At 37.1% G+C, this 20,265-nt stretch overlaps 3 protein-coding genes across 14 annotated transcripts in view; 1 reads left to right on the forward strand and 2 right to left on the reverse strand.

Moving 5' to 3' along the window:
- The window catches only part of LOC122576234 (protein dead ringer), a 318,271-nt gene extending 303,445 nt beyond the window's left edge, over positions 1–14,826 (forward strand). For 9 of the 10 annotated variants that reach the window (XM_043746296.1, XM_043746284.1, XM_043746240.1 and 6 more), the window contains 4 exons: positions 9,213–9,568; positions 11,624–11,996; positions 12,058–12,254; positions 12,458–14,826. In XM_043746296.1, coding sequence (XP_043602231.1) covers positions 9,213–9,568; positions 11,624–11,996; positions 12,058–12,254; positions 12,458–12,618 — 1,087 coding nt within the window. In that variant the 3' untranslated portion in view covers positions 12,619–14,826. The remainder of the gene's footprint in view (positions 1–9,212; positions 9,569–11,623; positions 11,997–12,057; positions 12,255–12,457) is intronic. The other variant, XM_043746275.1, reaches the window with a different exon arrangement.
- A 616-nt stretch (positions 14,827–15,442) lies between these two features.
- LOC122576302 (adenosine deaminase-like protein) lies at positions 15,443–17,381 on the reverse strand. 2 transcript variants are annotated; one of them, XM_043746414.1, is made up of 8 exons: positions 17,271–17,381; positions 17,092–17,120; positions 16,883–17,013; positions 16,617–16,808; positions 16,294–16,531; positions 16,074–16,209; positions 15,880–15,980; positions 15,443–15,815 (listed from the first exon to the last, which is right to left on the reverse strand). In XM_043746414.1, the coding sequence occupies exons 3-8, from the start codon at positions 16,951–16,953 to the stop codon at positions 15,618–15,620; spliced, it is 936 nt and encodes a 311-aa protein (XP_043602349.1). In that variant the 5' UTR covers positions 16,954–17,013; positions 17,092–17,120; positions 17,271–17,381; the 3' UTR covers positions 15,443–15,617. The 2 variants fall into 2 exon arrangements, with proteins under 2 accessions (XP_043602349.1, XP_043602341.1); XM_043746406.1 differs by lacking the exon at positions 17,271–17,381 and having other exon boundaries at positions 17,092–17,264.
- A 3-nt stretch (positions 17,382–17,384) lies between these two features.
- Positions 17,385–20,164, reverse strand: LOC122576331 (programmed cell death protein 6). 2 transcript variants are annotated; one of them, XM_043746499.1, is made up of 4 exons: positions 19,588–20,164; positions 18,798–18,904; positions 18,332–18,600; positions 17,385–18,253 (listed from the first exon to the last, which is right to left on the reverse strand). In XM_043746499.1, exons 1-4 carry the CDS (start codon positions 19,641–19,643, stop codon positions 18,152–18,154), a joined length of 534 nt encoding a protein of 177 aa, XP_043602434.1. In that variant the 5' UTR covers positions 19,644–20,164; the 3' UTR covers positions 17,385–18,151. The 2 variants fall into 2 exon arrangements, with proteins under 2 accessions (XP_043602434.1, XP_043602427.1); XM_043746492.1 differs by having other exon boundaries at positions 18,332–18,639.
- Between the last annotated feature and the right edge of the window lie 101 nt (positions 20,165–20,265).

Raw genomic sequence — 20,265 nt, forward strand, 5'->3', positions numbered from 1 at the left:
AGCCGTTGTTTGGGAAATACTATCATCATTACCATTGGTAAACGCGAGCACCAAGAAAGAATGTTTGTGTGTTTAAGATGGCGGCTTGTATCAGGAACAGCGTGTTCTCCGCGAAACAAAAATATACGAACCACGGCGGCGGCACAAAAGAAGCTCGGTCAGGGGAACACACAATATTAACGCTCCTGACCGTGCTGCGAACACTCAAAACCATGGAAAGAAGCCGGCGAGCGTGGCGGCCGGCTCGTGCCGGTTAACCCCATTCGTCACCTGCCAGAGGAAGTCGACGTCGGCTATCCTCGCCTCGTCCCCTACGAGCTGGAGAATCGAAACGCATGTCAAAATAAAATCTCCATTTGGTGCTGCGATTCGACGAACTCGTTTACGTCCTGCTTCTATTGCACAGTAGACATATTTTATTTTTTTTATGTGAATTACAATTCTCAGGATTTTCCACCATACGGATCGCCTTTCGTGACGATCACGATACGTTTGTGCAAATCACCTAATGACAAAATCCACAATCACTTAGTTGCCAGCCCGATATATTATACGAGTTTATTATAAAAGCAGCCGATGTACTCGATCTTTGCCCGAGATCTTGCACGATCTTTTTCGACAACACGACCGCCGATTTTGCGAATTTGTATTGGACTCGTTCTGCGATCCGCGAATCAACACCGATCGTTATAGAGCGAGATTGCCAACAATGTGCGATATGCCGCACGCATGAAACAGAAAGCGGAAGAACATCGCTGAATGACGTGGGTCGTATTGCTCCGCTATATCGTAGCAGCGGTTGAAGACGAGAAAGAACGGCAAAGGAAGAAAGTCGTTGTTTCGTTGCGAATATCCGTTAACCGTCTCTGGTTCGCATTGTCGATTTCTGTTTTATCCTTGTCGCGAGTTAATGTTTCACACGCGCCTAAACTCTAGTCGAGAAATACTCTTTAAAACGATGAAAACCGCGTGAAAACCCGTGCAATGGTCGGAATATACAGACGCTTACTGGGAACTTTATTTTATACTATGTATAGATATATGTTGTAAACATCTGACGATTGGTTGCAACGTAAGATGATATTTATTGTTCTTGACTGATCGTTTCAATACCTTGTTCTTCTGTAAGAGCAGACTGATCCTGCGATTTGTCTGCTTACCAGTTACGATTTGAATTAGGTATCTCAGCGACAGCGATGTAGGAAATTGCTGATTTTATACCAAAGTTTCTCCGGATTCAATATTTTCATCGCAAATCGCAGTATTGTTTTTCATTTATTTTCAAGTTGTTCGAGATCGAAACTTTATATCGTTTCGTTGGTACTGTAGCAATGGCCAGGTTCTTTGAACGAATGAAGAAAAGAAACGTTATTTCGCGCAAACTTCTGACTGACTTTTTTACTATCGCCGCAATATAGTCGAGCAAAGATCGAATCGACGACTTCAATATTATTTCCAAATTGCGCAAATTTCGAGTTACGATGGTGGAGAAAAATGGACAAACAGGTAGAGAGAGTAGAAGATACGGATGAAATTGAATCCAACTTGCATCGTTGTTATTAGCTCAACTTTTGTCTATTCCGCATCCTCGCGATACATAAATTATTTAGTGAAAAATTCAAACTAATATTTACGTCTTTACGTACGCAATCGAAGCATCGTTTCAACGTTATTTGCAAATTTCACAAATTCTGTACATATTGTCAATCGGGATCGTCGACAAGATAAAATCGCTGGATATTTTAAACGTTGCCCTCGAATTCCACGAACCTGCAATTATTTCTTCGCAGTCGTCGCAAGTTCTATATATTGCTGATCAAAGCGATATTGCGGCATCAGCTGCGAGTTGCGTAAACGTTGTTGAACTATTTCATCGCGACTGTCGCCGGCCTCAAGTTTGCTCCTCGTGGTCGAGTTTGAAATCGCGAAACCATTCGACGTCAGTTCGATGAAACCGAAAATCCTTGTGCGTGTTTGCGAGCGCGCCAAGTTCCTGGCGGGATAGTTAATATAAATTTGACGGTCGATTTATCAGGGAGCGGCTATTCTGGTAGCGCGATTCGCGACGCTTTTGCCGGCGAGGCAGGATGAAATTAATTAAACGTTCGCGAACTCGTCGCGACAAAGGAGGCGTTCTACGGCGTACAACGCACCGAGTGGCGCACCGAGATTTCTCAGCAGTCGAGGAGAAAAGCACGCGTAGAAGTTCGGCGAGGAGGCGCGAACGCGGAACAGCTGCTTCCATTCGCGTGGCCGCTTAATCGTCTTCGCGCGGTTTCGACGAGCTGGAGGCATCGGCACGATATGCATCCATTTATATAATACCGAGCCTGTCTTCCGTAGCAACGAAGATTTATTGGCGTTTCACTTGTACACGGTGTCGTTTCTAAATAAGATCGGTAAAATCTGCACGCGCTAGTGTTCCATACGTACGACCGTAAAAATCTTTTATCTTTTAGAAAAATATCACAGTTCGCTACTGTATTCGTAACTAGAAAGTTGTCTAACGACAGGACCGTAATGGTAGTAATATCTTCTTTGACGCGATCTTAAAAATAGGGCGCGCGTGTATTTTCGTTATTGGCTCGGATCGTCGCGTCTACAAATCGTTTACCGGGTTGAATAATTGCTTTGTTCGCCTTTCGTTGCTCTCTGTACTTACGTATTTTAGAAAAATGTTACAGCAGTTATTTAAAGAACGTACAGATACGTGGTTCCTACCAAAAGTAATAAAAGAGAGAGAGAGAGAGAGAGAGAGAAAGAGACTGGTTGTTTTCAGGTCCTTCGATAGAAAACAGAGAACAGATGAGTTACTCGTTCGTTGGATGACTTTTATACAAAAGCAGTGACACTTAACGTTGTGCTTTGAGGAAAGCAGGATGAACTTGCTATTCAACCTCGTAAATCTTCGTATCAAATAACGAACGGACAGATCGGGAAGATGTCTGTGAAAGAGAGCGCGACGCATTAATGCACGACAGGCTAATGTGAATTATACGGGCGTGATGCTTCTCCGCGTCACTCGTGAAAATAACCCCGCGACGCTCGATGCGTAACGCGCGACACAACGTCGGGACGCCGGGCGCATCCATCATTCCGGCAACCGGTTATCTCCAGCGGAGGAACAGAGACAGACGGAGGAAACGAAATTGTAAAGGGAGAAGGCGGCGGCTTACCGCGGGGCCAAAGAGAGTGTATCGCTGTGCTACGACTATATCGAGCCACGCGTCTTCAACGTGTAATTATTTATACCGCGAGGGAGGCAGCGCGCGCAACGCCGTTCTTCCATTGTGTCTGACTCGATGGTAGCTCATTTCCTTCCCAACGAATTTCATCCTCCGAAACGAAACGAGAGGTACGCGCGACGCGGTGCAACGAACCTCGACAACGATACGAGCCTCCTGAACAGGACGATACGTTTGTTTAAACGAGTGTTCTTCGAGAAGCTAACGACTACGGTTACGGTGGACGTGTGTACCGACCAACAGTCGTTTTCTTAGATATGCACGTGACAACTAAAGGCATAGACACATACTTTTACGTTCCGACGAAAAGCATTTTGTCAATTTTCTGGTATCAAATCTTTATAGTTGCGCGAAATGTATGAGTCGATGATACGAAACCTAACGTACTTGGACCTAGTTAGCTGATATACAAATGCTGTAACAAATACGATGCTGTGATAACGTACTTGCTGTAGCCACTGTATAGAGATCCTTACGAGTGTACGTGTTTCGAATATGCGGTCTTTGAATGCTTCGCTCGTCGATATCGTAACCAAAGACGAACGTTATGTCCTCGCTGAAGCAAGAAGGAAATCTTTATTGACATTGCATATTCCTTGAAACAGTTCCTCCATGGTTCTTCGATTTTCTGTTATCGGTAAGAAAAGTTGCTGTTACAAAGTTCGGTCAACGTTGGCTGAATATTTTCAGTAACGTTGTTTGCGAACGTTCTCGAGCACTTAAGTAAACTTTTATGAACACTGCTCTCGAACTGATAAGAAGGTTGCCGAGCGTCTAATGTCAAGGATAAGATAGAGAAATAGACAATGCGAGTGAGATGGAATAGAAAGAGTCAGGTCATCAGGTTCTTTGTAAAATGAATACAAAAGTTTATAGAAATATGCTTGTGTTTATTATTATTATTACCGCAATGATTCAACTAAAGGCGTCTCATAATGACATAGTAGGAAATACAAAGAAATTACTTAATTCTCATTCAGGTAATTCGTAAGGGTAAGTTACCATTAAAGGATGACCTTTTCGGATTTCTGGTTTATGATGCGGTTAGAGAATGGGTAAGGAGGCATGAAATGAATAATATACCTCTGTGTAAGGGACAATACCGTAGTAATATCTCGCTCTTGTACCTCCCGAATATGCTTTTGTCTTTTAGTTTTTGTCATTGAAGCAATACGTTACGTGAACGGTTCACGAACATTCTTTCTGGACATTCTTCTCACGAACAAGGACTGTTCGCATATTAGAAGCGAACAGGGCCATTTCCACCGAAGAATCTGTTGGGGAACAGATCACGAGTTCCAATATTCGATCGGAAACCGATCTTAAGAAACACGTCGCAACAGAAACGATATTCCTTCGGTGTGTACAATTTGACGATTATTCCACAACGCATTTGTGTATGGACAAGTTGTCGCTAGAACGAAACGCCGCTTCAAAACCCAACGCAAATAGAAATCTTCCTCGGATTACGTTGCTTCAACGTAAACGAAACGTTTCTACCGATCGATATTTGTCGAATACTATTTGAAATATGCAATAACGAGAGGCGAGAAGTTCCTCGTCACTTGTTCGGTGAGAAGGTAGCTTAATACGCGCAAGATGTATACCAGAATCTTGAGAGCCAACAAGCTAAAACACCGTAGCTCGTGCCAACCAAGTTCGCGGACAAGCTCGTTTTTCTCGTGAAAATCAGGCAGTATATCTTCGCTGGTTGTTCGTTAATCGTCAGGGACGCCACGGGACGCGAAAATTCCCCTGAAACCAGGTTTCGCTATGTGGCACGAATTTCTTCGTTCAAGCGATGCAGCGCGAATTTGATTATCACTCAGAGAGAGAGAGAGAGAGAGAGAGAGAGAGAGATTTATGCCCCGAACCAACGACGCACACCTGGACAAAGTCTCGCGTGCACACACAGTGGAAGCTGAGACGAAACTATGGGGCTGAAGATTGTTTTCGTTGGTTGTTGCTCACGCACGAGATGCACAGAGTTTTTGGTTCGTCGAGGGAGAGAAGATTCTTCGCTGTTAAAGAAAGGAGACAAAGAGAAGGAAGAAAAAGAGAAAGAAGCCGAGAAGGCGGAGGAGGAGAAAACGACCGGGCCGAAGGGCTAGTTTCGGCCGCAGTCTGGCAGACAATCGTAAAAGCCGAACGATCCCTGCGCGAATTATAGGCCACGGTTCTCTTGCGAGAATATGTCTATCCGCGAACGTGTGTGCGAACGCCGGTCGATCTCCCGCCACCTCTTCGCCGAGGGTCTCCTTTTTGGTCTGGCTTCGATAGCGCGTCAAAATAAACAATATTTACGAATTACTCGGCTTTTTCAAAGCTCGTCTTCCTACCGTCGAAGAAGTTGATTTCGTGTTGCGGTTTTCGAGTTATGGCTGGCTCTGTACCTTGTTACCTGTTTTATTGCTTCCATTTCGAATCGATTTTCTCCTATCCCTTCTTTCTCGTTTAACGTTAAAAATCGGAGATCCGAAAAATAGGAGATGGGTTATCGGCAGGCAACGGATAACGCGTTACGTATCGTCGAGATTTGATTTTATTTTGGATTAATTCCTCGTTATTTCGCCCTTCTTATCGAATATAAAAATTGGAAAAATCGTGTTACAGTGAGAAACAGTTAGCGTCTATGAATCGTTGTTCCCCATTTCTCGTATCTTACTCGACGATAAATATTGGAAAAGTCGAAGGAATATTGGCTTCCAATAAACAATAGCTCGTTGTTGTACGAGATTAGGCTACTGTATACGAGTACAGGCTATTTCTATGCTATAGTTTATCTCTTATTTCGGATCGTTTGTCTCTGATGTCTCTCTTCTTCGCTGTTATAAATTGGCATCTAGAAGATTCAGCCTGTAACAAACAACAGTTCGCGCGTTGTCTATGAAAAACGAAGCGTAACCAAGCCAGTGTATTTTGAATTTATCGTCCCTTATTTTCCCTTCCTCGCTCGATAACAAAATTATAAAAAACAGTCACATCGCGGTAGAGAATTTTCGCGGTGTCTCTATACGCTTTCGTTTTAGATCGATCGTTCTGCTATCGTTTCCCTCTTTGCACGATATATAGAGACGTATCAAAATTAATGGAAACGGACATTAGCGGGCTGTCTGCGAATCACAGGCCGTCGCAAAGCTATTCGTTTGTCGCAGCATTCGTACAGGCAGTATCGTTCAGGTGCAATTAGAACGGTCTGGTCGAACATTAAAGTCGAGCGGTACAGACACGAATGATACGAGACGCGAGATTAAATTAAGCGACGCATCGTACCACGCACGTCGTCCGGATCTGCCTTGCCAATTTCGCGTCCGGCGAACCGCGACGTCTTCCTCCGCCTCGATGGACAACGTTGCCTTCGTCCATGACGCGATTTCGATTAATACCTATCTCTCCTGTATTATTTTCTCCTCGCGTTCTATGGCACTGTGCCTCGAGTTTGACTGCTCTGCTACGAAGGAACGTGATACGGTTTTTCAAAAGTCGAGCGATCGGTTAAAAAAGTGGGTGAAATTTTTACGAGGACGTTAAAATTTACCGGAAGAAAGTAGCGTATTTCGTAGATATTTTTGTAGCGTAGATCTGCAATCTTACGTTCGTGCAACAGTTTGTCGAAGCAAATTTCGTGTTTTCCTTTATTATTTATAGGAAAATCACTCGTGCACCGAGGTCAGTTGAGCAACGTTTAAGAGAATTGATATTGTCAGCATTATTAACTATTAATTGATAATAGTTAAAATGTCAGAAAAACGAGTAAAAATTGCGTGTATATATATGGAGGATTTTCCGGAAAAACTTTCGTGTAAGACATTCAAGGAACGGGGCGAGATTCGAACCCGCGAATGCACTACCATCCAATCTCAAGCTCAACGAGCTCAAAAACCACTATACAGATGATAATACTAAATTAGCAAGATGGAATCGTAGGATTCCGGATCATTCACGGATATTTAAAAAACTTGCTACTGGATGTATGAATGCCAGTGAAGTGACAAGTGACATGTCCAACAAATATTGCAACAAGATAGAAGATTAATGTGTAAATAAAGAGTAAGATTGGAATCTGAATCTTACGTCGTGTTTTCCGTCGATACGAGGTTTAATCCAGATGGTCCAGACTGATTTAATTATCACTTTAATTTAAATATCACTTTTTTTTAATGCTATTTTTTTTTTTTTTTGATATTACTAAATGTTAGGATGGTAGGATGTGTGAGATACACTGAGCAATTTTTTAAAAACATCAACGTGTCACATTTTTACATGACCGCATTCGGAACGATTTGCTGAAGAAAATCAAAAGATGCAGAAAAGAAGATCTGTTATCTGTCGATAAGATAACGCGACAGTTTACTGTTTAGAAAATGTGAAAAGATCCCTCGTCCACCGATGGCAAACTTATGGAAAACCGATGGGGAACGGGGAGTAACGTAACGATAGTAGATAATTCGAAAATGCAGCGAAAGTTGAACCTAGCAAAATCGATACCAGACCCGATATGCAGTACGAAGAACCGAATATTCAAAGTGATTGAGCGTAAACAAGTGCATGCTATTAATATTACAATTTTTACGTTTTTGATAATAATGTAATACATTGTTCTTATACGAATTCCATTATTATTCTGTACATTGAATTATTATATATAGTTTAGAAGAAAAAATGTAAAAAATATAACGGTTTCTCAGTTCTTGCTAGGTCTATCCCTTAATTTCTATCCCCCGTCGTTACATAGAAATTATTTCTTATTCCTAATCATCCGTTACCACCGCTTGATCTAACATAAATTCCATTAATAAATTGATATCTTTTATTAAAAACCGTATTCTTCTTACAGCAATCTCACGTTCCGCGAAAGCGTACTCGCACGTTCTTCGCGATATAAAATCAGTTTTGTTTTATATTTTACGTGTTATACTATGATTAATCTTTCCACTATATATTCTAGCCAATTAATCAACTAACTAAATGGTAAATGTATCTGCTCTCGACAAAGCTGATCCTAATTTTTCTTTCTGCAAAGTCGTAGGAAGATGTATAAAGGTCATAGAAGAAAAGCTTGATGAGATTCGTATAGGAGAAGATGTAACAAACACATAGAAAGGTGGGATTAAACGACGACAAACATATTCAATTTGAAGACTGGTCTTTCGTAAAGAACGACAAATATAACTATATATTGTGTTCTTCCTTGGTATTATTTATATGTGTTTATCGTGATTAAACGGAGAAGTAACTTTTCTCGACTGTGTACACTCGATTCGTTCGTAAAAACTTTTTAATACATTTAAACGCCGATCGAACTTCATCGGAACTTAAATGTCCACGCGCGAATCTTCTCCCCTATTTACTGATTTCGATCCTTACATTTAAAATTTGCTTTTCTCCGATACGAAAACGATGTTTTCACTGACAACGAGGTCGAGAGCAACGAATTCCTCTGATAATACGTTAACAATTTTTCACGAAGTAAGAAACGTCGCCCCAATTTAAGCCGCAATAGCGCGTACCACGAACAACAAGGCCGATCACACGTCGAGCCATTTCACGGTTTGGCTGAACGTTCGAAGTCGTGCAAATCGCGCATGTCTTTTGACATGTAAATGCATGTGCAAGGTATAACTAATTTTATTTTGCAAGATGTTTGACAAATGATTATTACCGATTGTCCATTGAACAGGAGATTATTTATCGTCTCGAAATAAATAATAAATCAGTAAGATCGACGTACTACCACGTCTCTCATACGCGTTGTTGATGTTTGGTCCGATCAATGTACCACGTCTCTCGCACGATATTGTAGGTTAAGGGGCTAGTTTCGAATTTGACGGGGCAACACGGAGAGCACTTTACGTGGCTTAAAGCAATATTGTCTTAGAAAGCGAGCGATAACGGTCTCACGAGCGAAAAATCAACACGCGGTCTATCGGCTTTCTATGCACCTCTACACGGTTACTTTTCTCCCAGGTACATGAAATACCTGTATCCGTACGAGTGCGAGAAGAGACGTCTATCAACACCGGCGGAATTGCAAGCGGCGATCGACGGCAATCGTCGGGAGGGACGTCGAAGCAGTTACGGGGCATACGCGACGAGCAGCAGCACGACGAGCGAAAGTCTCGTGCAGAGGAACCCCCACACACCCAACTCGCTCGCGTTGCACGCGCAAATGTCACCGTTATCGTTGGTGACAGCGGTAGCGGCTGGTGGTCAACACCATGGACCGCAATCGCTGGTGAATGGAAGCGCCGCGCACACACCCTTACCCCACCATCCACATCATCCGCAACATTCTCAGGGAATAGCAGGCCAATCAAATGCAGGTCAGTAACTATACGCATAAGAATAAATTGCGAATTCTTACGTACGCGTAATACGCAAAAATGTATAAGTGTAATATAGGTGTAATACTCTTTATGATATTTAGTAAATGAAACCATTTTCTATGTAATTAATTTTTAAACAATTTTTTTCATTATACGTGTTCGTAATGTTATGTATTTACATAAATATTCGCAATTTATACTAACATGTGTATCGTTAACATGGTGACAATGTGACGAGATTGTGACATACACTGATTGCGGAAAGCGTTTTATTGATGTTATCGTAGGGCTTAGATGCTCACAGCCGAGTATATAAAATTCCGTGTCATTTGATAGTACGATAGCTTCGTACCACTTTTGTACTACGATCGATTACGAACATTTGATACGACGATAATAAGAAAATAATATAAAAAGCAACGATAATATAAAATAAAATGTACGGTTGGATAAAGAAACAGGTCGAGATTCCATTTCTTCAATTCGTATTTATAAAAATAATGAGAGTAAAGTAATAAGGTCTACAAGCTGTCGGTAGAAAAGCGTTCTAATATCGAAGTTTGGGCTCGTCTCTCTAAAATTCCGTTGGTCGTAAAGAGATTAGGAAATTCTCGGCACGATTCGAACCAAGATGAATGGAAAAGAAGTACCGGAAACGAGGGAGTCGAAACGGAGCCTGAGAGGATCTAGATGAAAAGTTAGCGGTACGCGAGGAGACAGATGCGAACGAAGGAAAGAGATAGGTCGGGAAGGGAGCAGAAGAGGTGCGGGTTTATTTTAAATCGGTAGTTAAGGTTCCGGGCCTCCCCAGAGATGATGATGCGAGAGCGAAGGAGGCGTAATTGATTGTACGATCCTCCGGGAGACAGGCGTTAACGGATGACTCTCGCTAACGAGCATTCCTACTTCCCTACCCCTTTCTTCTTCCTTCTCGCCCCTACCACAACCGTACTTCGCCCCTTTTCGCCCTGTTTCGCCACCCTCTGACCTCGGTTCGGACCAATTTCGCTCCTACGACTCGCACCCCATTTGATGGTTGTTTGCCCCGCCCCCCCGAATTTGCCTTTACGTCCAACCTGTATGCTTTCTCTTTTTTCTGTGTACTATACAACGTATTAAATTCTTTCTTAGAACAACAAATTTGTTAATAGTAATCGTTCGAACAACACGTATCATGGCGTTAACGCGTTCACCGCGAGAAGCGGATTTAAATTCTGCATGTGGTATAAACTTGAATGCAGGATGCCGACTAAAAAGCACAAACCTACGGAAGAAATATTTCGCAATCAATTTATATCAAACATATGGACCAGACCTTGTTGAAAATTGTGATCGTTTAATTTTTTTTTTTTTTTTCTTCTTCTTATTGGCTTTTCGTCTTTCATGTCATTTCTTGGTCGTTAAAAAAAGATTCGTTGCGAATATTTTGTAAGAAACGAATAATATTGGTTTAGCAGTTGAGCTACTCCAACTTAATTAACATTAATCTGACTCTCTTATCGATTCTATTTTAACGTCCAAAAAGACAATACAAATCGTATACGCAATACCAATGAAAATGAGAAAAGTGCTAAGATTGGTTGACGACATATTGAATGTAAAAATTGCTTGTATTACAAAGAACGGGACATATGACTTATCATACTATTGCACTGGCTGACTAGTAATGAAAATCGAATCCGCATTAACCGCGTTAACCGAGGAAGAGCGGATATGCGATTGAAACAGACAGTAGCAAAACCGTACCTTAGATAAGTCATTTGTCGGAATGTCGAAATGGAAGTTTGGCCCTGACACATTCTGACGGAGCAGATCTTCTCGATTTCCTCCAACCGCTTTCCTGCTTTTCCTTCGTCGTGTCCAATGGAGCCACGCCAATCACTATAGTCACTCTAATTTAGTATCTCACCGAACAACTATTCAAACGCGACAGTTGCCTTTTAAACTGATTGTAATGAATGATTGACGAAAATCTCTTTTTAAACGTGTAAATGTTTGACGAAAATCTCCTTTTAAACGTGTAAATGATTGACGAAAATCTCCTTTCGACAGAACTGCAGTTTCTCTTCCCCTCGATAATATTTCCAGGACCTATTCCTGGGATGGCACCATCCGAGTTCGAGGCACGCATGGTCGAGTACGTAAAACTATTAAACAAAGAGCTTAGAAGTGCCGGTGGTAGTACACCGCCGCCCGTAATTCATCGACAAGATAGCGCGTCACCTCCACCTTCGACACCACCGAGGGATGGCGCGTTCAGCGCTCTGGAAATGTCCCGACTGACCTTGTGGAATATGTACAACAACAATACTCTATACCCAGGAATGGCTCATCAACCGCCCATGTCACCACAGACCTCACACTCACCGGTACCTGCACTTCCCAGTCCTGAACCTCAAAGGGAGGCTCTTGACCTTGGACTCAGGTAAGAATTCAACTCTTAATTTCAAATGAATGAGAAAGATTAGCAATAGGATTTTTCTTAGGTCATCGCCCGTATGCTTATCACCACTAAGGCAAAGTTCACCGTCTTCGGGAGGTAGCATGCAAATAAAGAAAGATCAAGATTTAAATACTACACCTGGACCTCCACCAGCAAAAAGATTACTTTCCGAAGACGAGAGTCCGGTGGAGAAGAGTGCAACGGTCGCTACCGGCACGCACATTAAAATTTCCAATCGAGGTAAAAAAAAAAAAGGAAAAATGGATGAGTATGATTCTGCTTACAAGGAAAGAAACAAATTTGACCTTCGCATAATATCAAAATATATCTCGAGTTAAATCATCTATCTTCTATCTTTGATATTTTTTGCTATTTTAATATTTTTAAATAATATTTCAGTTCGCAGTATCACGTGTTTCTTTCTATAGAACGTTTGGTTGTAGGAGATGGAAGAAACGGTGATAATTCCTTAGTAGTCAGTATGGAGCTAAATGGAGTGATGTATCAAGGTGTTTTATTCGCTCAAAGTGACAGTAGGACCACGAACAATACACCAACATGCAGCAACAACAATTCGAAACCGTCTCGAAGTGTGGTTTCGTGAATGCGCAACGATTAAGGAACATCAGCCTATCACGTTGTCTTGATACTTGATGATTATCTACATATAACAAGAATAATAGCCTATATTACGAACGAAGCAGTCTGCCATGATCAAACTTCATTTTTCTTCGACTACTATAATTTACATTCGCTAACTCGATTTCTCGTTTACTTGTATCATGCGCGAATACCTGCTAAGTTCCTAGAAATTGTATAAATATATATGATACGTGAATTAATCATGATGACGATAGGCTGCTTGGATGATGATATTGTGAATGGTTATTGTGTGAATAGAGTACGTATGATTTGTGTGCAATGAAAAGATATTGTCTTTTTAATTATATATCTTTATATTTTGCGGTTTCTTTCGTTCGATGGGAACCTTCTCGGCGTATCGTTCGCCGCAAATCTCGCATTGTCTTTCCTTTCGTTCAACCTTAATAATATAATTAAAAAATGGAACAAAAAAATAGACAAGATAGTACATATTTGTAAGGGTGAACTAGAACGGAAAGTATCTGCGAGAAAGAACATGTGTTAATTTCTGATAGAACTCTTTTTTCTTGTTAAGCACAGAAGTTCTCTTTCCAAAATTTGTTCTTTATATTTGCAAAAGAAATCCTTATATTTGGCTAGTGCTGTCCAGTCAAGATCATTTGCAGAATGCTTTCTACTTCACAAACTCTACAAATATATATTATTTTTTCATCGAATCTCCTACGGATATTTTATAGCATTTTAAATCAGCACGTGTACATTTGTTTTTATCAGGATTATCAATACGATGTCATTGCAAATGTAGAACCTAGGTGTGTATGCATGTGTATATACAAATATACTATATATATACATACGAATACATATATATATATGTATATATACATGTGTACACCGACGTAAGTGCGTGCGTAGACAATTGTCCATCTTGTCACCCGTCTGTTAAGTGTACATAATCATTCGAATATATTTTGCCTTCCGTAAGAGAGAACTAGAGCGAGAAAAAGGAACAGAGTTCAGTGCGATCTATTAAAAAAAGAAACGTTAATATTATAATTATTTTATTATTATTATTATTATTATTATTATTATTATAATCGTATTATTATTATTAACGACACTATTATAATTATTATTATCGTCATCATTAGATGTAGAATTTTTATTTTTTTTCATTTTTTTTTTTTTTTTTTTGTGACAGCTAGGCTCTTTGACAAAAAAGAATCTGGCGGTAAAAGTTCATGATCGTTCGCTTTTCATTCAGATTCTTTTATATGATTCTTTCGTGAATGGCCTTCACGAAATAGAACGAAGGGTAAAGCAAATTATCGCTGCCCGTTTCTTCATTTTTACTCTACACTATCGCGTTGTTTTCTTTATTTCATACTAACTGCGCAAAAGGTACGAGCGTTTACTACAAAAGCATTTAGCGGCGTATCATCCGAATGTTTGATCCGTTCGCACCATTTCGCACCTTTGCCGTTGACTCACCCGTCGTTAAAATTTTTAAATCTCCTTTTTTTTTTTAACGATGGGTAAGGATGTTTTTCGATGTCTGCTACGGCCAGTTCGATAACAATACCGCAGTCAAGTAACTATAAAACACTGAACACCCACGAATCGATCTATAAATATATAAATATAGCAATGTCTACATAATGCTTAGTACGCAACGCGCAGGAAAAAAATCATACAGGATTGAAACGTATATCCTTTGTAGAAGACAAGTGTATTCGTAACGCAGTCAGGACTAAAATAAAACCATCCGTAGTAATAGTTGTTAGGATAAAGACGTAGCGGAGGTAAGATATTAGAGAATAATCCGCGCAACAATAATACAAAGGACGTAGGATAGATCTGGAAAGAGATTTTGCGAACGATTTATCGACGATTTCTAAAACGATAGCAGAAAATGACATAACAATGATCGGTTGATCTAAGAATCTGCATATTAATAATGATGCAGGCGAAGAAATGAAGATGTTTTATTGTTTATAGATTGAATATTAGCCAAAAAGACTGTTATATAAAATATATATAGGATAGAAATAATTTCTTATTACCATTATTAAGAGCGATATTATTGTCATCGTCAATATTAATATTACGACTATATAGCTATTATTCCTATTACTACTATTAGTATTATTCAGATATTTACTATTATCATCTTGTTATGACGTAATAGCAAGTAACGGTTCTAATAAAAGGACAAAAAAAAAAAAAGGCAAAGAAAGGAATATTTGAATCAAACTTAAGAAAAGGAATTCTTGTTGCTCTTGCATGAAGGTAAAAGGCTGACCCCTTTTTTCTTTCTTTCTTTTTTTCATTTTTATTCGAGGCATTTGATCTCAAATAAGAAAAATATTCCTGCGGTGATCTTGAAATTAATGACGATATTTTCATTCTTGACTGTCTTTTTTATGTAGTGCTAAATTCATCGTTTTACTTTTTAATTAATTGCACACTAATTAAACACTAAATTGCTAAAAAACATCAAATATAAAAATGAGCAACAAAAAAATAAATGTAACATTACCAGTTTCGCCGCGCTCGATGATTTCCATAGTTTGCAAAACAATTGTTAATGTTTATTGAACCGACTAGACTGACGCCGGTTTGTAAGTATTACTAATTTTTTTTCTTCAGTGTCAAAACAAAAATACAGCACATTTGCAGACATAACATTGTAATAATTATTATATACGTTGTATATACTATATACAATTAAAAAAAAAAAAACAACATTGATGACATTAACTATTTTAATCTTCGTAAGTAGCAACTTAATTATCTGTAAATCCATGTAAACGAGTCCATAAATATTATAACGAATAAAATCGATATTACTTTTATTTCAATAGTCTATGACCTCGTTGCGCCTTTATACAACATGTATATACTTTGTCAATTCGAGCGAACGTTTGTGTCTACCAAATTTGTATACATATATGTAGCGACGTCAATTGTCGATATCATTGACGATAATTCATTACGATTTCAATATATAACATTATATTCTTTAGCAAATTTTTCGATCTTACACAATATTGCTTGTTTCTCTTCTAATGTCGCAAAAGCATATTGTACAGATGATAGGCAAAGTTTTATGAGTTGTTCTCGTTCTAAACCAAACGTTGAACTAGCTATTTCGTATTCGTGAGACAAAGATGTATGAAAAACACCTTTGTCATCGGTCTAAAAAGAAATAAAATATTCTTTCCAAATAATTACTCAGATAAATGTTAATAACTCTACTCACACCAAGACAAATAGGATGTCCAGCTTCAAACAAATATTTAAATTGATGAGATTCATAAGTAGGCACTGTTTTACATTGAACATTCGAAGTTAAACACAATTCTAAACAAAAGATAAAAAGCAAATGTTAAAACAATATTCAGTATATTTCTGCATAAAATAATGAACAAATTTTCATATGTTTACCACTCTTACCTACAGGAATTTTTGACTTAAGAAGCAAATTAAATATTTTGTTTGATCCTTGTAGTGTGGGATGAATGCAAGTGCAATGTCCCAATCTATCTGGTTTAAATTCAAGGATATCTATTGTTTCAGTTTCATTTGAAATCTATATGAGACAAATGAGAAAACACTTAATGTGTTCAAAGATTCAACAAGATTAAGTTCAGTTTAAATGTTAACTGATCTCTACCTCTGCACAATGGATTGCAATTTTAAGTCCAGCCATTCTAGCTTTTTCCAATAACTCTAAAAATGTACTTCCTGTCATTGGATCTCCACTGAGATCAAGTCCAACAATATATTGGGGATACTTCTTAATAAAATCTATTGCTAATTCTATATTTTCTTGTGCTGCTTTGTATCCTTGTTTACGATTAATAGATATTAATAACTTCAATAATATGCTTGGAAAATCAATCTTGCACACCCTATAATTGTAAAATTCCAGTTAAAAGTACTTTGATGTTTAATTGATTGTTTAAAAAAAAAAAAAACATTTTAGTTAGATCTTACTCAAATGCTTTTATAATTGCTTCTACACATTCTTCTTTTGTCATTTTCCCTTGAATAACACGTGGTGTGCTTCTAAGCTCCAAATATATTACGTTATCATCTTTGAATTCTTTAACTGTATCGTAGGTAGAATGAAAAACTGCTTCTGGTGTTACTGCTAATGAATGTGCTATGTCAAATACTTTGAAACACCTACGAATCAATTATTGCACGTTTTCAATATAATAACACAATGTATAATTTGAAGTTGAAAACTCAGTTCGTACTCGCCTAACGATGAAAAATCTTTTATACTCGTAAATATTTTGTCAGAATCTTCTGAATTAGGATTTTGCATTTTATACAATTTCTTCAAAGTATCCACGCTTAGGGATCCATTTAAATGGGCATGAAGTTCCTGTTAAGCACAGAAGAAAAGATATCTTTTAACCATTAACCTATACGTTTTATGTTGTATAAGTTTCAGATTACATACCAATTTTGGAAGAGCTCGGCAGAAATTTCCTAAATTCATTATAAATCAAATTTTATTAAACGTATAAAAATTATCAGTCTTATTTTAATGTGTCGTTTATTTCAAACTACTGTTCCTCAAGTCTGAAGAATTAATGCAGTAACCGATTGCATTCGGTACGTGACTACATATGTACTTACATATATGTTCTTTATTTAATTCCTCAATTTATTGTAGAACTTATTTTCACGCTTCTTTTACTCAAACAATGAATAAATAGGATGGTGGAAAATATACATATGTACACATAGATTCAATTGAAATATATGTTTATAATCAATTTAATAATAATAGAAAAGTACAGAAATATGGACTTCATACATAATGCAAATAGTATATAGCATTTTGAGAGAATATAGTTAAAATAACTTTAACTTTGTACGTATTTTATCAAACTTATATATGATTTAATAGATTTTGAAGTGCTGTGCCTTAAAAACTGTATTGATATTAAAGCACTAAAGAATACTTAAAGGTATTAAGGTATAGAAAGTATCAGATTTTTAATATATCTATAATTGGCATGTGTTCTGTATACTGTGTTATAGAAATTACAAGTCTAGGATTTATCAAATGTATACTGCAGAGGAAATTTTAATCATTTTTTTTTTATCTCAATTGCATATTTTTTATCTGAAATATGTTCAACTTTTTCGTAACATCTAATAATTATTTGTTAAATATTTTTTATATGTAACATTTATTATATCTGTTTTTCTATAACAAACGATAAAAATTAAATTTTTATGCTTATGATCAAATTTAGTTATATATATACATTTTTCCAGGAATGTTTATATATACATATAACTGATTATTTATAATTTTTTAATTAAGAATTGAACATACAAGCATTATTGAATACATAAGATTTTAAATTTGGCATGGAAAAAGCTTTATAAAATAAATTCGAATTTCCAGATTTTCAGATTTGGCATCAAATAGTTTGTATAGTATTTGTACAATAAAAAACATAGTGCCAACATAGGCAAGAATAACATTGGTCAAGCATAAAAATGTCTTATATTTTAAGGTTGAATACCATGCCTAGGAACTGCTCATAGTGAATCGTAATGACACCATCCAAATCTGTATCCAACTGTCTGAAGGCAGAAGTTAATGTCTAAAAAATAAAATTTATTTATTTTTTTAAACATAAATGTACATAATCTAACAAAATATTATACAAATGAATACTTACATATAAGACTATACAGCACTGAATAAAATCATCAAAATATATAGTGCCACGACCAGCTCTGTCATATTTGCGTATAAGAGTGTCTATAATTTGATCTGATAATCTGTATCCAAAATTTGTGAGAGCTGTTTTTAATTCATTTCTATCGATATTTCCACTGTTGTCCCGGTCAAATGATCTAAAGCAATTTTCCCAGTCTGTTACATATTTCCACAGAGCTCCAAATTCCTCAAAACTAACTGTTCCCTTTTGATTTTTATCAAACATACCTGAAGAATCAGGATCAGTTTTGTCAATGTCAAACATACCTGTATGAATGCAATGAGATAAACTAAAAACATATTAAATATGATAAAAGACCATGCAGATCTACTCAGAGACTATGGAATACATTGTTATATTATAGCATTTTAAACATTTTTATTGATTTACATGTTCGTTTAAACCAATAAAATCAAATAATTACCAATCATTAAACGAACTGTTTCTGGATTAAATGGTGTCCAAGTCCCATTAGAAAGAGCCTGCTGTAATTCCTCTGCAGTAATTGCACCAGATCTGTCCTTATCAACTCTGCAATATCCAAGCCAAAAAACATTAAGTTTGTTTGTGTCATATGTTATTTATTATCAAAATTGTATTTAGTATACAATTATTTATAAAATGAATGAATAAATAAATTGTTAATAAATAATAAATGTTAATTTTGTAAAACTGTGTATGGAAGGCAATCAAATTAAAATTAAAATATCTTTCAAATGACGAACTTTCAGATAAAAATACCTTAATACTTTTATATAGAGGATAAAAAATCATATCGAATCGCGTTTAAAAATTATAAGATTCCATCTAAAGAAATATCAATGACGCTGAATTTCGAAACAAAATGATCTCGAGAAAAAATTCGTTGCATCATTGTATGAACCCTTTGAAATAATGCATATAATTCTGTCACGATAAGTTTTTTCGCACAACAATAAACGAGACAGATATTGAGCAGATATCCACTCTGTATATACATACATAATTTGTATAATTCGCAATATATAAATGTATTTCATATCATTTATGAATAAGCTAGACCTAATTAAGGATAATACAATACATATATATAAATAAATGCATATAATTAAATATAATTGAACATTTACCATATTACAATTTGAATGATAAAACATATGCAGAATTATAAAGGTTATATGCTCGATATGAAAGAATTAAATAAACGAATAAAATTCAAATAAAGCTTGACATACCTTTGAAAAACATCCCAGAGAAATTCTCGGCTAGGCATAGGCGATACAAAAGCCATCTTTCAACTAATATTTACTTTCACAAAATATAGGATTAGAAATAATTTTATTTAACACTTCTATCTGTTTAACGTTACTTTGTAACTGATTATGGTGACAGTGTAAAAGATGATATGAATTAATTTACAAAAAGTTTCGCAGAATACGACGTCATAAACACGTCACACCGTTGATGGTTCTAACGTATGGTTACTAGTTACTATACTACGTTTATATATACTATATCATATTAATCATATTAGCTATTTGGCTGGTTATTTTCAACTATATAGTATATCTTGTAGATTATACAGACAGGTTCTGATATTTGCTAGGGAAAATTGTCCGAAAATCGAATCACGTCTAATCGTAAAAAATCAACATGGAAGGCCAACAAAGTCTGCGTTCTTGTGAGACAGACAAAGATGAGTAAAACGTTTCTGTTTGAGACACTCATAGCATGTCATGCATGGGCAGAAGGAGGACCTTCTTGTCTTCCAGGTTAATTTTTCACAACTAATCACGACTCGATCTTCGGACGATTTTCTCTAGGATTCAGTATATAAATGTCATGATCTGTTTATATGATGTTGTACTATATCACTGTAAAGAAATTACTAGAAAATTATTTAAAATCTCGGA

The sequence above is a fragment of the Bombus pyrosoma genome, linkage group LG2, assembly GCF_014825855.1.
Source record: "Bombus pyrosoma isolate SC7728 linkage group LG2, ASM1482585v1, whole genome shotgun sequence".
Taxonomy (NCBI): domain Eukaryota; kingdom Metazoa; phylum Arthropoda; class Insecta; order Hymenoptera; family Apidae; genus Bombus; species Bombus pyrosoma.

Bases quoted from the DNA above. Each gene is read 5' to 3' on its own strand.
- LOC122576302 (XM_043746406.1), bottom strand. From the start codon at position 17,130: ATGAATTTAGGAAATTTCTGCCGAGCTCTTCCAAAATTG. The intron at 16,532-16,616 runs GTAAGATCTAAC...TTACAATTATAG, and splicing joins GCAATTATAAAAGCATTTGA to GGTGTGCAAGATTGATTTTC. The intron at 16,210-16,293 runs GTAGAGATCAGT...TGTCTCATATAG, and splicing joins TTGCAATCCATTGTGCAGAG to ATTTCAAATGAAACTGAAAC.
- LOC122576331 (XM_043746492.1), bottom strand. From the start codon at position 19,643: ATGGCTTTTGTATCGCCTATGCCTAGCCGAGAATTTCTCTGGGATGTT. The intron at 18,905-19,587 runs GTATGTCAAGCT...TGGATATTGCAG, and splicing joins CTCTGGGATGTTTTTCAAAG to AGTTGATAAGGACAGATCTG. The intron at 18,254-18,331 runs GTAAGTATTCAT...TTTATTTTTTAG, and splicing joins AGTGCTGTATAGTCTTATAT to ACATTAACTTCTGCCTTCAG.